The 14,883-nt window shown below is 47.3% G+C and overlaps 1 protein-coding gene across 1 annotated transcript in view; it reads left to right on the plus strand.

The window, feature by feature from the left end:
* LOC138563623 (uncharacterized) overlaps positions 1-14,883 on the plus strand; it is a 42,170-nt gene that overhangs the window by 18,445 nt on the left and 8,842 nt on the right. The window contains exons 7-9 of the mRNA XM_069642858.1: positions 3,656-3,717; positions 5,487-5,549; positions 5,700-5,754. Of these exons, the coding sequence (XP_069498959.1) occupies positions 3,656-3,717; positions 5,487-5,549; positions 5,700-5,754 (180 nt within the window). The remainder of the gene's footprint in view (positions 1-3,655; positions 3,718-5,486; positions 5,550-5,699; positions 5,755-14,883) is intronic.

Raw genomic sequence — 14,883 nt, forward strand, 5'->3', positions numbered from 1 at the left:
TTCCAACAAGGACATCCCAGAGAGGACTGTCCAAAGTCACACCTGTGACTGTTGCACCAGCTGAGGCTGAGTGTGAGAAAGAACCAGGAGAGGTTGAATCAGCTGCTGAAGATTCAGAGCTGGAAGAAGACATTCCCCCTGTTGGAGATCTGGATCCTAAAGACCATCCTGAGCTGCAGTCTTTACTGGCAGAAGGTGGCCCCTGTAGGGCAGACTTCAGCAGAGGTCAAAGAGAGTGTCCTACTCTTGAAGGACTTCGCCAACAGGCAGCTTCCCAGCTGGACGGGCAAGGGGTAGATCTCTGTCTTCGGCTGGGGCCTCCCTCTGGAACAGCCTCCCTGCCACTCTAAAACTTGAGGAGATCCATCTCCGGTTCCGGAAGCACCTCAAAACCTTCTACTCTCCTTCGGTACCATGCACCTGGCCACCCTCTGTCCTCTGGGCCTAAGTACCTGCTCATCATGCCACCCTCACGCACTGCCTCCGGGCCACTCCTTGCACTGGGGTCTGTATCTGTACCCATACAGCACTCACCTTTTCTTCCTGCACTTTCAGACCTACACGGCCTGCTGCCATAAACCCAGCACTTACCACTTGCTGGCTGCACTCCCATTGTTTTTTGCCTTTTTATTTATTATTTTAGTTTTTTTTCCCTTCTCGCTCCGCACTCTCCTTTTGTTCCCCCTTCCATGCGCTTCTCCCCCTTCTCCCTCTACCCTGCACTTGCACGTTCTCAATGTCACTGGGCCTAGTAAGATAGTTGCTTTTGTTCTCCCCTGTTCCCTTTCCCTGCCTGGTTGCGCTCTGAAACACTTGTGTATGAGCGCGATAGAAATAAAATATCAATCAATCAATCAAGAGCCAAAGAAGCACAGGTTATACTGGGAAGATGGCCTCTTCTACAGTGAACCAACTGAGTCTATCCCAGGGGTCTACAGAAGACTTGTAGTCCCTCTAGAGATCAGACAACAGTTCCTACAGTTAGCTCATGAGACTCCTTTGGCTAGTTGCTTAAGTTTTAAGAAGACCAAGGAAAGGCTTTCTCGATATTTCGACTGGGCTAAGTTGGGGTCTGATGTAGATAAATTCTGTAGGAGCTGTCACACTTGTCAGACATCTGGCAAGAGTGGAGCCAAGAATGTGGCACCTTTGGTGCCTCTCCCAGTGGTGGGAGTCCCTTTTGAGAGGGTAGGAATCGCATTGTTGATCCCTTAGACCAGAGGTCGCCAAACGGTCGATCGCGGGTGACTAGTAGCTCGCCTGAGCCTCTTCAGTCGCCCGCGCTGGAGATACACGAAAAATAAACACTTTTTTTAATTTAAATTATTTAATTGTGTGTTTTGCAGCTATTTTCTGTGCTCAGGATCCGGACCGTGGTCGTCCCAATTGCGGGCGGGGAACTTGGCTGCTGTGCCACAAGGAGCCACTTGTAGATTCACTGACAGATATCAGTATCACTTTCTGCTTTTGCAGGCCGCCTGTAGTACCACAGTTGGCCTTGTGCGCCCCCCCGACACTGTCTTGCTTAAGCCAGCTCTTTGCCAGAGATGTCGGAGGGGATGGGGAAGGATCAGGATCATTGTGACCACGCAATGAAAATATCACAGTAGCACTGCCGCTCGAAATGTTCAAAATAATATTTTAAAAATGGTGCAATTTCTTTCATGTGGCTTCTTTCCAAACGCCACACTGTACATTTTCACTTTAAATCACTTCCATGGAACAGGTACACTCACTTTTAGTACATTAAGCCATCCATAGACACGCTGTACAGTAGAAGCCTACCAGGGTAGCTCAGCAGGTTGACAGACCGATGCTAAAATGTTATATAGTCAAAACTACACGTTGTTAATCTTATGACTTTTTGCAATGCCTTATTAAAACAAGTGCTATAAAATGTGTTTGGCCAGGGTATGGGTTGGGCTGGTTGCTTGCTTATATTCAGGGTGGAGGTGGGGATATTTCTGCCTCTGTAGTGAAAATCAAAAGTTGGCACCCATGAACCCACAGTTTAATTTCCCAAAAACTGCTGACAGCACAACAGAAGCCTTTATTTGTGATAAGCCAGTTTGACAAGCATATAACAACTTTATAAATAGAACCTGTTCTAAAACACAGTCGGGCACACAAATAACAGTATGTATGGTGTCTGACAAAAAAAAACATTTAAATGAAAACTAGTGAACGCAAGCAGCATTTTTCTATTTGGAAATTACTTGTGTGTTTTTTATGGAAGTGTGAAATGCACATTTGGAAAACAGTTTGCCTAGCATGTAGAAAGCCTGCATAAAACGCAAAGGAAGGGGCACAAAGTGTACAGGATATTTGTGTGGTAGTCAAACAAATATCTGTCTTTTTGAGACAGCTAATAATAAATAATAATGCAACAAAGAGGTTTTTGAAGTTCTTAATATAATCGTGAAGGCATATGTTATTCCATCTGTTCATAGAGGGGAAATAATTGGGCCAAAACAATATTGGTGAAAATTCTGAGGTTTATAAATATCCCCACCCTAATATCGGACAAGCTAGTAGCTCTCCACTGTTGGCCTCCATTACAAGTAGCTCTAGCTAACGTAAAGGTTGGAGACCCCTGCCTTAGACCCTCCAACATCTTCAGGCAATCGATTTATATTGGTTGTAGTAGACCATGCTACTAGGTATCCTGTTACTCTCACGGCGCTCGTCCAAGCATGACGCGGCAACATTTTCTTCACTGCACGCTTCAGCTCCATTAAGCTGTCCTGCAGCACGATCGCCGCCCTGAGCTAACACAGAATCATCTGTGCTGCCGGCTCCGGACCGGCTTTCAATCCACCCTGGACTGTCCAAGCTTCACTCAAGCCTCTTTCACTCCAGCCCCGTCTGGTACCGTGCACACAGTGCTGGACCCCCTGCACAACACACTGGAACTCCGGCCCAGGTCCACCACATCTGGCTAATCCTAGAAGTACTGTTAGAAATCGAACACCCCAGGATAGTAGCCTCACGGATCCCCCTGCTCTTTCAGGGAAGAAACTACTATACCACATAATCCATGCCCTGAGGAAGGCTCCAACTACTGATGCCTGTTTTGGCACGCTGAAACGTGTTATCCATGTGTTTTGTTCCCTTCTCGTTTGGAAGTACCCTGGGAACACGTTTTTTGATCTCTCATACACGTTGGCAGATAACCATATGGCTGATAACCATATAAACCAAGTTGACTGACTGATTTTATTTCTACCTACCAGGGTAATTTTTTATACACCCTGGTAATACTTAGTCCACAGGAACAATTATTTTCCTGGGAGGATACCTTCATCAAATTAAGTTCATTGAAAACTATCCAAATTGCTCCTCGATGAGTATACCACCCTTGGTGTACTTAGCTATATATGATGAATGCTATGTTCTGTGTTTTTTTCTTCTCTTGACATTTTTCTTTAACTCGTTTTAGAAGTAATTTGAATAATAATATGTTTTTTTGAATAATGTTTTGAATAATACATTTATTGTTTGTACTCTTAGGACCTCTTTTCTTTGGTTTTTGTTCATGTGACTTTCTTTGAAAGCATATACCTTGTACTAATATGGAGATTTAACCAAAATAACTGACAAAAATTAGGACTGTCACTAGCGTGGGTACCTTTTTTGGTTCTTTGTTTAAAACTAGGTATCCTGAAGCCATACCTATGAGGACTGTTACAGCTCAGGCTGTTGCTAAGGCTCTACTTGGTATTTTTACCAGGATACGTTTTCCTAAGGAAGTCATCTCTGACAAGGGATCACATTTTATGTCCCACTACATGTAGACCATGTGGAAAAAGTGCGGAGTGACTTACAAGTTCTCAACTGCCTACCATCCCCAGACAAATGGGTTGGTAGAGAGGTTTAATAGAACTATGAAGAGCATGATAGGTGCTTTAGAAGAACCCCTTAGAAGAAAGTGGGACCTTCTAATGCCATGTCTTCTATTTTCTTATTGATATTGATATTTTATTTCTATCACGCTCGTACATAAGTGTTTCAGAGTGCGACAAGGTAAGGGAGGGGAACAGGGGAGAACAAAACAGCAATCTTACTAGGCCCAGTGACATTAAGAACGTGCAAGTGCATGGGAGAGGTGGAGGGGAAAAGTGCATGGAAAGGGGGGAGAAGTGGAAAGTGCGAAGCAGAGGAGAAACAGATAAATAACAATAAATAAATATTAAAGGCAACAAACAGTGGTAGTGCAGCCAGCAATTTGCAAGTGCTAGGTTTAAGACAGGGTAGGTCTGATAAGTGCAGGAAGAAAAAAAAAGGGGGGTGCTGTATGGGTGCAGATACAGACCCCAGTGCAAGGGGTGGCCTGGAGGCAGTGTGGGAGGGTGGCAGGCTGAGCAGGTACCTGGGCCCGGAGGACAGAGGGTGGCCAGGTGCACGGTGCCAAGAGAGAACAGATCAGGAGGGGAGAGGGGGAGCTAAGGCAGAAGAAAAGAGGAAGGTCTTGAGGTGCTTCCGGAACCGGAGATGGTTCTCCTCAAGTTTTAGTGTGGCAGGGAGGCTGTTCCAGAGGGAGGCCCCAGCCAAAGACAGCGATCTACCCCCAGCTTGTTTCTTTGAAAAACGACTGACCCTGAGGGAGTTGGCGGTAGAGGAGCGAAGAGCTCAAGAGGGGAGGTATTTGCAGATGGATAGCTGCAGGTTTTTTGGACCCAGGCCCTTGAAAAGCCTTGAGGACAATGCAGAGGGTTTTGAATTTAATCACTTGGGAGCCAATGGAGAGATTTCAGAGCTGGAGAGATACGATCCCAGGGCTTGAGGCCAAGGACAAGTCTTGCAGTCCTGTGTTACGCTCAACTGGCTCCCACAGGGGCGTCGGTCGGACCCGGACAGCTGCGGTCTCCACCCACGTGATGCGTAGTGCAGCTATGACTGACTGGATCTGCCCTCCTAATCTTGTCTGCTTAACCCGTAGAAATATTCTCCTGCAAGTGGAGAGATGGATTTAGCCATTGTGGATTCAAGTGATGGCACCCCCACAGTCCTCCCCAACTAATCACCTCCGAAATGCCCTCACAGCAATCTCACCTTATATTCTGAGTGGATTTGCAGGGGCTCGTCGATTCCAGTTACTTCACTGGTTTGAAGGCTTGGGAGAGTTCCGGAGAGTATTGACTCTGAGGTTCCTGGTGAGGACCAGTAAGTATTAAGTTCATAGAGTTCAATATGTCCGATGGTCACTCTTGTTCCCCCCTTCCTTTCTTGTCTTGCAGCTGGCTCGTGAAAAGATGCTCTTGTGGCAGCTGGTGGCGCTCAGGTAAGAGTCTGTATTACCCGGCGCTGTCCGGTAACTGTTGCACAAGGAAAACGTGTTGTTTTGTCTCTCTTTACAGATGCGGCACGTGAAAATATGGAGAGTCACAAAAGGATGCCTCCGGTGGTAAATCAGGTAAGTCTATGGTGGTAAGAATGATATTTGTTGGTACCCTCAGCTCACCTTGTGGTTTTCTTTTGTCTCCTAGGAGCCGAAGTTCGGCGAGGAAATGATGGAGACAGCGCCGACCCGAAGGATACTGTGAAGACTGGTGAGTATTGCGCGCGCTGCAGCTGGAGGTGCGGTGCGTGCAGAAATTATGTTCTTTACAGATCCGGAGACAAGATGGATCCAGAATCAGGTGTGGAATAGAAATAAGTTAGTTTTCTAACCTTGTCCCTTTCTTTCCTCTTTGTTTTAGGAGCTCCGGATTCGTGGCAGGCGTGGAAGAAGACTGTATGCAAGCTGCAGGCACGGTGAGTGTTACGCTGCTGGATGCAGAATAACGCGAAGCTTGTGTTGCTGGTCGGGTGTGGTTTAAATAGCTGCAAAAGTAGTCCCAGGTAAGAAGTCCCTAGAACCACACCCGATTAAAAAATAGTCCCCGTAGAAAAATAGTCCTTTTCAGGCTTCATGTTGGATTGGAGTCATTTGCAGCATGGTCTGCCTGAGGTAAGTAATGACTATGAGCCTGGCGCCTTAGGCGCCAGGACTGATTCCTACTATGAGCCTGGCGCCTAACGCGCCAGGACTGAACCCAGATAGCCCCTAGCCGGGGCTGCTGAGGTTTTACTAAATGTCTAGATGCCTTTCCCGGGGCTGATGGGCTTGGTCCGGATGCCTGGGGATAGGCATCATGACATCCTGTTCTGGATTAGTTGCAGAGGGCGGAGAGTAGAGGCAGGTAGATTTAGAAAGAGGGTGTTACAATAGTCCAAGCTAGAGAGAACCAGAGCTTGGGATACCATGAGCTTCTGGGGGAAGGAGAGGAAAGGCAGAGAACCACTGAGGAGGTGCAGTAGGACATTTGACTTTTTAGAGACCTCAGAGATGTGGACGGAGAAGGAAAGGGTGGAGTCAAAGATGACCCCGAGGTTCTTAGCCTCGCAGGTGGGGGAAGGAGGAGGGCCAAGGGAGGCCGGCCACAGAGTGAGGGGAAAGGATGGTGAAGGTGTGCCGATGAGGAGGATCTCCGTCTTGCTGGCATTCAGACAAAGATCATTGGCGGCACACCAATCTTGAATGGCAGTTAGGCAATTAGAGATTAGAGAGGGAGAGGAGGTGGCAGAGAGCAGCCGGAAAATGAGTTTATAGAGAAGTCCCTCAGGAGGGAGATGGATTTAGTCCCCTTGAGCTTCTCTATGGTCATCCAGTTAAAGGCCCCTTGGCCCTAATTAAAGGGATGGTCTAGTAAAAATGTTTATTTAAAAAATAGATAGGCCACATAAAAAAAAAAATACTAGCATCCTCCGTTTTAAAACTTCCTATGTAAAATTTTGAGCTATTCAAGCTCAAAATTCGAAAAAGCAAGCACAAGGGCGCAGCCATTTTGTGAAATGGAGGCTCTCCTGTGCTGGCTTTTGCTTTTGCGGCACTAATGAAAGAAAAGCCAGCCAGCTGTAGTAAACAAAGTCTACCGCTGGGTGGCTTTCCCTTCATTAGTGCCGGGACTCGGAGGAAGCGGACCGGAGACCAGAGCAGGAAAGCTGCAGCTGAATCTCGGTAAGTGCCATTTATTTTTTTTACAAAAAATAAGCACTAGCTGCGGTTTTTTTTCTAAGTTTTCCGGGCTGGAGGAGCCCGGAAAACTAGAAATAAAACCGCAGCTTTAAAAATGTTGTATTTATGTTTGCGGTCGCTTTTGAAGCGACCGCAAACATAAATACAACGTTATTGTGTTGGAAAACGCTGCGGTTTTTCTTTCCAAGTTTCTCAGGCTCCTCCGCCTCAGAGGAGCCTGAGAAACTTGGAAAGAAAAACCGCAGCGTTTTCCAACACAACCGCGTTGTGTCTGCCTGAATCTGCTTTACCATTTGGGGCTCTCGGGCTCCCCATGGGGGATGCCCTATGCTTGCTTTTTCGAATTTTGAGCTTGAATAGCTCAAAATTTTACATAGGAAGTTTTAAAACGGAGGATGCTAGTATTTTTTTTTTTATGTGGCCTATCTATTTTTTAAATAACATTTTTTACTAGACCATCCCTTTAAGGAGGGGTCGGAGAGTGCTCTTTCCCCCAAGCTAGTGAGAGTCACCGACTTTGTGCTTGGTCTCCGGACGAGAATGACACACATGACGACAGAAGCATCTGATAACTTGAAAGCAGGTCAGGCTCTGGTGAAGCATTGGCATTACGAGAAGGCCAAAATGGTTGAGTTTACTCAAGACCAGCAAGTTCTAGTTATTGTACCTACAAGCCAAAGGGCCTTACAGGACAAATGGATTGGACCCTTCAAGGTTGTGGGAAAACTTGGAGAGGTCAATTATTTGGTGGACTTAGGCAATCCTAAGGAGGCCCCCACGGTCTTTCACACCAACCGTCTAAAAGCCTATGGGCCTCATTACGACCCAGGCGGTAAGTTACCGCCTGGGTCGTACCTTTACCACCATGGCGTAAACTACGTTTACGCCATGGTGGTTGGCGGACTTACCGCCCCATTCCGAGGTTGGTGGGGCGGTAAGTCCCCAATCCCCATTTACCCTTCCCCATTCCCATTTTTGCCCCATAGGGCATAATGGGAGTGGGGAAGGCGTTAATTACGCCACCGTAAATTACGGTGGCGTAATTAACAACAAGGTCCCTTAGCGCCATGGATTTTAACACCTGCTAAAAGCAGGTGTTAAATCCTCCATGGCGCTAAGGGACCTCGGAATCAGGCGGTAAGGGTCGGCGCTTTTTACGCCGCCGCAAACCCCTTACCGCCTAGGTCGTAATGAGGCCCTATGTCTCAAGACCAGAAGTGGGAGCTTTGCATCTAGCTTCTGCTCAGGAGGAGGAGGAGAGTGAACCTCTACCTGACTTCCTCAGAGGACAACCTTTAGATGAGAAGATAGAAGGATTTAATCTCTCTTCTAATCTGACACTGGAACAAAAGTGGAGTGCAAATCTCTGTTAAATCAGTTTGCCCCACTGTTTTCACTATCACCAGGCTTGACCCCTTGGGACCAGCATGATATTCTCACTGGTGACTGTTTACCTGTTAAAAGCAGAAGTTACAGTATGTCAGACCATGTAATAACCCACATAAAGGAAGAGGTCAACAAGATGCTTGATCTCGGGGTAATAGAGCCATCTACAAGTCCATGGTCTAGTCCAGTTGTACTAGTGCCAAAGGTTGTATACTAACGCAATCCCCCCTCCCAATCCAAAACCCCCACTCAATCCCCTTATATTATTTATAATCCAAAACCAACCCAATACATATATAAAATAACTAAAATAATATAAAGTTCAATTGTGCAGACGGTCAATTAGGACCACTATAATTAGATCAATTGTGCATAAGGTCAATTGAAAAAGGTCAATTTGGGTAATACCGTGCCAAAGGCAGGATCCAAAGAGTTGAGATTCTGTGTGGACTATAGAGCTCTAAATGCAGTCACGAAGACTGATGCCCATCCTTTACCTAGGACAGATGAGCTGGTGGACAAACTTGGTTCAACCTCAGTACATTTGACCTAACATCAGGCTATTGGTAAATAGCTCTGACAGACCATGCCGAGGAGAAAACTGCATTTTCAACCCCAGCACGCCTCTACCAGTTTAAGGTAATGCCTTTTGGATTAAAGAATACACCTGCTACATTCCAAAGGATGGTTAATCAGGTTCTGAATGGGATGGAGGACTGCTGCATGGCATACTTGGATGACATTGCAGTGTTCAGCCTTACTTGGAAAGAACATGTTGATATCTTAGGATATGTATTCCAGGCTCTTGAGCAGGCCCATCTGACCATAAAGGCAAATAAATGTCCAATTGGCCAGAGAAAAGTGGTCTACCTGGACATGAGGTAGGAGGAGGTGAAATAAGGCCATTGCCTAGCAAAGTACAAGCTGTACAAGAATGGGCCACCCCTACTACTCAAACCCAAGTGAGAGCCTTCTTAGTTCTCACTGGTTATTATAGGAACTTCATAGAGAACTATGGGTCCATAGCTTCTCCCTTGAATGTGGTCTCCTCACCCAACTTCCCCAAAAAGGTCAAGTGGAATGAGGAGTGCATTAAGGCATTTGAAGAACGTAAGAAAGCCCTTTGTCAAGCTTCAGTTTTAAGAGCTCCTGACTAAAGCCAAACCTTCATTGTGCAAACAGATGCTTCCAAAACAGGTATAGGTGCAGTTCTGAATCGGCAGAATGAGAAAGGTAGGGAACACCCAATCTGCTTCATCAGCAGGAAGCTGAAGGAACCTAAGACAAGGTGGGCAACAATAGAACATGAGAGTTTTGCCATTGTGTGGGCTCTGAAGAAGTTTAGACCATACTTGTATGGATCTACTTTTGTGATTCAGACAGACCACCAACCCTTGAGATGGTTAATGCAGATGAAAGGGGAAAATCCTAAATTGTGAAGATGGTCAATCAGCCTACAGGGGTTTGATTTTACCATTGATCACAGGTCAGGATGTAATCACCAAAATGCTGATGGTCTCTCCAGAGTGTATGACCGACTGGAGTAAGGAGATTCATCCAGGGGTGGATTAAATCCTCCTCCCTTAGTCTGGGGGGGACGAGTGTTAAGGAGAATTCTCATAAATGTACTAATTCCCTTCACCTTAGAGACCTCGAGCAACTTTGCTGGATTTTGAGGACTTGATTTTTTTACCTGGAAAGAGTGTGACCCTTTTTCCCCACTCTCGCATGCATTTTGATGTGTGTTTTACTCTTGTGTTTTAGATTGTGGAGTTTTACACAACTCCATAGGCGTCATCTTTTCATGTGTGTCACACGGCACCCTCTGTGCAGTGACACAGGGAAGCCTTTTAGGCTGTCCGAAGGTTTAAATACCTTCTCTGGGATAAACTACTGTTTTCCAGAGAAAGTAAAGTTACATTGACTTTACTAGTCTTTTAAATTCCTAGGCCCAGCACACCCTATCTCACAATAGAGTGCTGGAGGGGTTACCTAGTATCCCCTATGTCTAGAAACTCATGTAGCAATCCAATGCTACCCTTTCCTCTTGAAATGGCTGGTGGCAGTGGTTTTACAACAAACTACCAGTAACGTTAAATCGCGGGAGCCATGTTTTTCAAAATGGCGCCTGAGCCTCCTTTGTTTAAACGGGTCCCGATCTTCTTTTTTCGCCATTTCTTTTTGGAAAGGTCCTTCTAGAGTTTGTTTCTGTGCGCCAAACTAGGTTTGGTCCCTTTGTTCCTACACCTTTGGCAGGCATCATGGTATTTGATATGATATTTTATTTGTATCGCGCTCGTACACAAGTGTTTCAGGACTGAAGGCTGCCTCTGGCGCCTGAGTGTCTGGGGTGGGCAGGAAGTGAGGGAGGTGCCCAAAACTCCCTGTGCTTAGTCTCCTAGGAGACCCAAATGCACTCTGGCATGATTGGCTGGCTGACTGTCCGGCAAGGACAGCCACCCTGCTGGGTGAGTGGCAGCTAGGCTGGAATGAAAGGGAGAAAACGAAATAAAAGGCAAGTCTCTTGGCTTGGAAGGCAGAGTCGACCACTGGAATGAAAGAAACAAAGATGAGCTGGAAGAGGACAGCTGTTGCAACTAATGGACCGTTGGTTTGCCTGGTGGAGCCCTGCTGCAGGTCCGAATCTCCAAGTTCATCTCAACAGAGAAGCACTTCAAGGACGATTTCTCCCTTTGTGTTGGTGGGACCAATCAACTCGTAAGCCACCTGGACACCATTCTCGGAGCTGGTTGCATTTTCCTCAGAGTGCTGCAGGAAACTGAATAACCAGGGAGAAGGACACCAGTTTGTGTGCTTGACTATAGCTACCAGAATCGAAGATTTGCCAGTTTGCCAGCTTTGTGACCAGTCCCCGTGCAGTGCAGGAGTCCCTCGACATCCTCCCTCTTGTCCCCACGACTGAGGTTCAGGAACAGCAAGATCTGCAGGAACTGCTAGGAACAGAAGTCTTCAGCTGCATCTTTTTCTTCAATGTAAGGTACTGTGAAAACCCGACCGAGAGAACTTACTTCTCACTGCGAAAGTGGGTGAAATTTTGGGAACTTGCAGGCCTAGTCAGCTTGTCACCCGACATATGAATCTTTCTTCTATAAACTACTTCTGAGAACCGTGGAAAAGACTTTTCAGTTTAACTACCAGAACCGTTTTTACCTATACAAGACCCTAGCCCATTGACTTTGGCCTACCTATTGCATTGGATCAACTCCTCTGGTGAACTCAAACTATTTGCACTGTTTAAGAGTAACTATACTATTCGTTTTATTAACTTATGCCTTTTTGCTCCTACTTCAAATGCTCTGAATGCCATTTTGCTCCTCCTTCCAAGTAGTTTAAATGCCTCCGAACCGGGAAGTGTGAAGTACTGTAGTGGTTTATAGTCATTTCATCGAATGCCTTACCATAGAAAAAAAAGCATTGAAAAAAAAGTATTGAATGTATTTTTTTCCATTTTTTTAATGGCGGGTCCACCCTTAAGCCCCCCTTTTTCTAACTTCAAAAAAACAATTAAAATTAAAAGAAACCCTTTACCATTGAAAGAAATGCATTCAATTCTTTTTTTCCGATGCATTTTTTTCTATGGTATGGCATTCTACGGTTTGGAATTTGATGTATTGACCAGATACCGACTGTAGTATATTTTTGTGTGATATTGATTGCCTCCTTTTAGTGAATGTTTTCTAACTAACTGTGTGAAAAATTAATAAGTGTTTTACCAAGAAACCTTGAGTATAAGAGTATTTGAATACCTGCGATTGTAGACCTCTGTGTAACATAATTACAGCTCAGTTTCCCTCTTGAGATAAGCCTGGCTGCTCAGCTCGCTACCAAAAACTGTGTGGTACAGATTTATACCAAAGGTTAGTTTTGCTTACACCTGTAGTCATAGATGTGTGTTGGGGTCCCAGAGTGTACTGCATGCAAACATTGCGTAACACACATGCACTGTGGAGGACAACAACACATGGACACTTACCAGTCGACTCCACACGGAGCTGCAGTTCCACGACCTGGACTTGCAGCGCTCGGTAGAACCGCTCCAGGACCTGCATGTTGTTGGTGGTCAAACGGCCCCGGCGGCCCTCTTGGTTCTCACCAGCCTGGAGGGAGCGCTGGGCCTTGTTGTGGGTCCTGGCTTTCTAGTCCTCCCAGCGCTCGTGGACATGGCGGAAGTCCCGGGGTGCAACACCCTCTGCGTTGATGGCACCCACGATGTCCGCCCATATCTTCCTCCGTCCTTCCTTGCCGACTTGCGCTGGTCTTTGTAAGAGGGCATCATAATGCTGCAGGTCTTGCTCCACCAGGATGTCAACTTCCCTGGCTGAGAAGCTGACAGCCCTCTGCCTCGCTGCAGGGGGGTTGCCACTTTCCTCCGATGATGTTGGGTCAGACATGGCAACCCTGAGGCAGGTGTGGGTGGGCAAGGTGGTCCTGCGGCTGGGCTGCGGAGTGGTGGTCTGGCACGTCAGGAGTCTTCTGGATCTGCAGAGGTGGTCACAGGTCTGACGACAGGAGCACTGGCAATGGCTGTACAGCAGGCACCAAAGTTGCAGGGCATGTGGGCAGCAGGCACACACAGTGGGCAGGCAGCAGCAGATGGCTCGAAGGAGGAAGCTTGGGGCTCGTGGAGGCAGGTAAATTGGCTTGTAGGCAGGAGCGTGGGTCTTCCGTGTTACTCGCATGGGCAGCTGGAAAAAGAGTGACTTTGCAGGTGCGGAAAGCACGCGTCAGCGTGAAATCAGAGGAATGCACCTAAGCGTGTAAGTTAAGTGACACGTGCTGAACGTTGGGTGTGGCGTTCAGGATTGAGATAAAGTAGTGCGCAGGAGACCATCACACGCTTGCGCAAGTTATAGCAGACGGACGTGTGGGCTTCGTTTCCACGCGATCTCTTCACTACTGCGACTGTGCGAGTCTCTTGTTTTGGTGGGGGTTTGCCTCCGCGCACACGCGTGTGTACTTTTGAGGCTGACGGTGAGTTGCGTATGCATTTTCCATTCTGTGAGTGCCTCTGTGTTTTGCGTAACCCCTTGTTTAACATCACAGTAGCTTACGTGTCTTTCGCGTATGTCTTTTTTGTGTTGCTGAGTGCCATAGTGTACTGCGGTAGGATTTTCCGTTACACATGGGCTACCGAGGGGTCTGTTTATTTTTCCCCAGAGGTTAAATTGAGCCTTGCTGGGGCACACTGGTACGTTTAACATCACGTACACTGCCCCCTCCCTAAAATTGCCCAGGACAATCGATAGCTGCACCTCCCATTGCAATAATACATCAGTGCCATGACTGGGCGTGCAACTAGTGGGAAGGGAGGCAAAGGTAGCCAAGGTGGCAGAGGTGGGCGAGGTGGGCGAGGTGGGCGAGGTGGGCGAGGTGTCGGGCCTGTGCAGGGAGAGCTATGCCCCCCACTCAACAGGGTCAGGAAGCTGCAGGGGCAACTGCAGCAACCACCACCCAGCCTCTGGGTCACCCAGCCAGGCCTGTAGTGCTTCCCACACCAGCCCACTGAGACACTGGGGCAGATGCTATCCATGCATCAATGGGGAAGAGACCTGCTGTGAAGCGTCCTGGCATCAGCACCCAGGTACAGCCACCTGCAAGGGCAGCTACTGTCACACCATCAGTGTGTGATGCCACAGCCCAGGCCACCAGTGCTCCAGCCCCTACTGACCCAATTGGTCCCAGCCGATCAGGGTCTGCATGACCTTGCAAGACGGAAAAGCGTGCAGTAGGCGAACAGGCTCAGTCCAAAGGCACGGCACAGGAGACTTACACGTCGAGGAAGAGGCGCTTTAGTGATGAGGAACTCCGGATCCTCATGGAATACGTGCGGGAACACGAACATGACATGCTTGTGCGGGCAGGGAGCAGATATACGCCTGCCCAGCGTATGGCCCACTGGCAGTGTGTTGCCGATCGTATGAACACCTTGGGCATTGAGAGGCACACAGCTTCTGAGGCAGTGAAGCATTGGAATGACCTCAGGTGCCGATTCAAAGATAAGCTGGGTGCCAACTACGCCTCAACTCTGGTGACTGGAGGTGGGCCACCACAAGAGGACGAAGAACTCACTCCACATGAAGAGATCATTAGTGATATGATTGATGTGGAGCAGATCCAAGGCGTGGGAGACCTGCCAATTTATGAGGGAATATCTGGTGAGTGGTCATGCGTGTGTGTCCAGGACATGTGTATGTTGCTTGGATGAAGTGTATTGATTGTCTGGCAGTTCTGCGTGCATTTACATGACTGAAAAATAGATGGGCGGTAGCTTTCTTGGTTGTTAACGGGGGGCCTGGTTCTGGAAAGCTAGGTAAATATAGAAAAAGACAGTAGAAACCAGACTGCCCCACCCTTAGACGCACGAGGGGGAAAAACCTATTTGGAGCTAGAAATTATTAGTGCTAGCTATTGAGGATCACACTTGTAGTCATACAGATAAAACATATCATGTTTAAAAA

The sequence above is a fragment of the Ambystoma mexicanum genome, chromosome 1p (assembly GCF_040938575.1).
Source record: "Ambystoma mexicanum isolate Mex_15411 chromosome 1p, UKY_AmexF1_1, whole genome shotgun sequence".
Lineage (NCBI taxonomy): Eukaryota > Metazoa > Chordata > Amphibia > Caudata > Ambystomatidae > Ambystoma > Ambystoma mexicanum.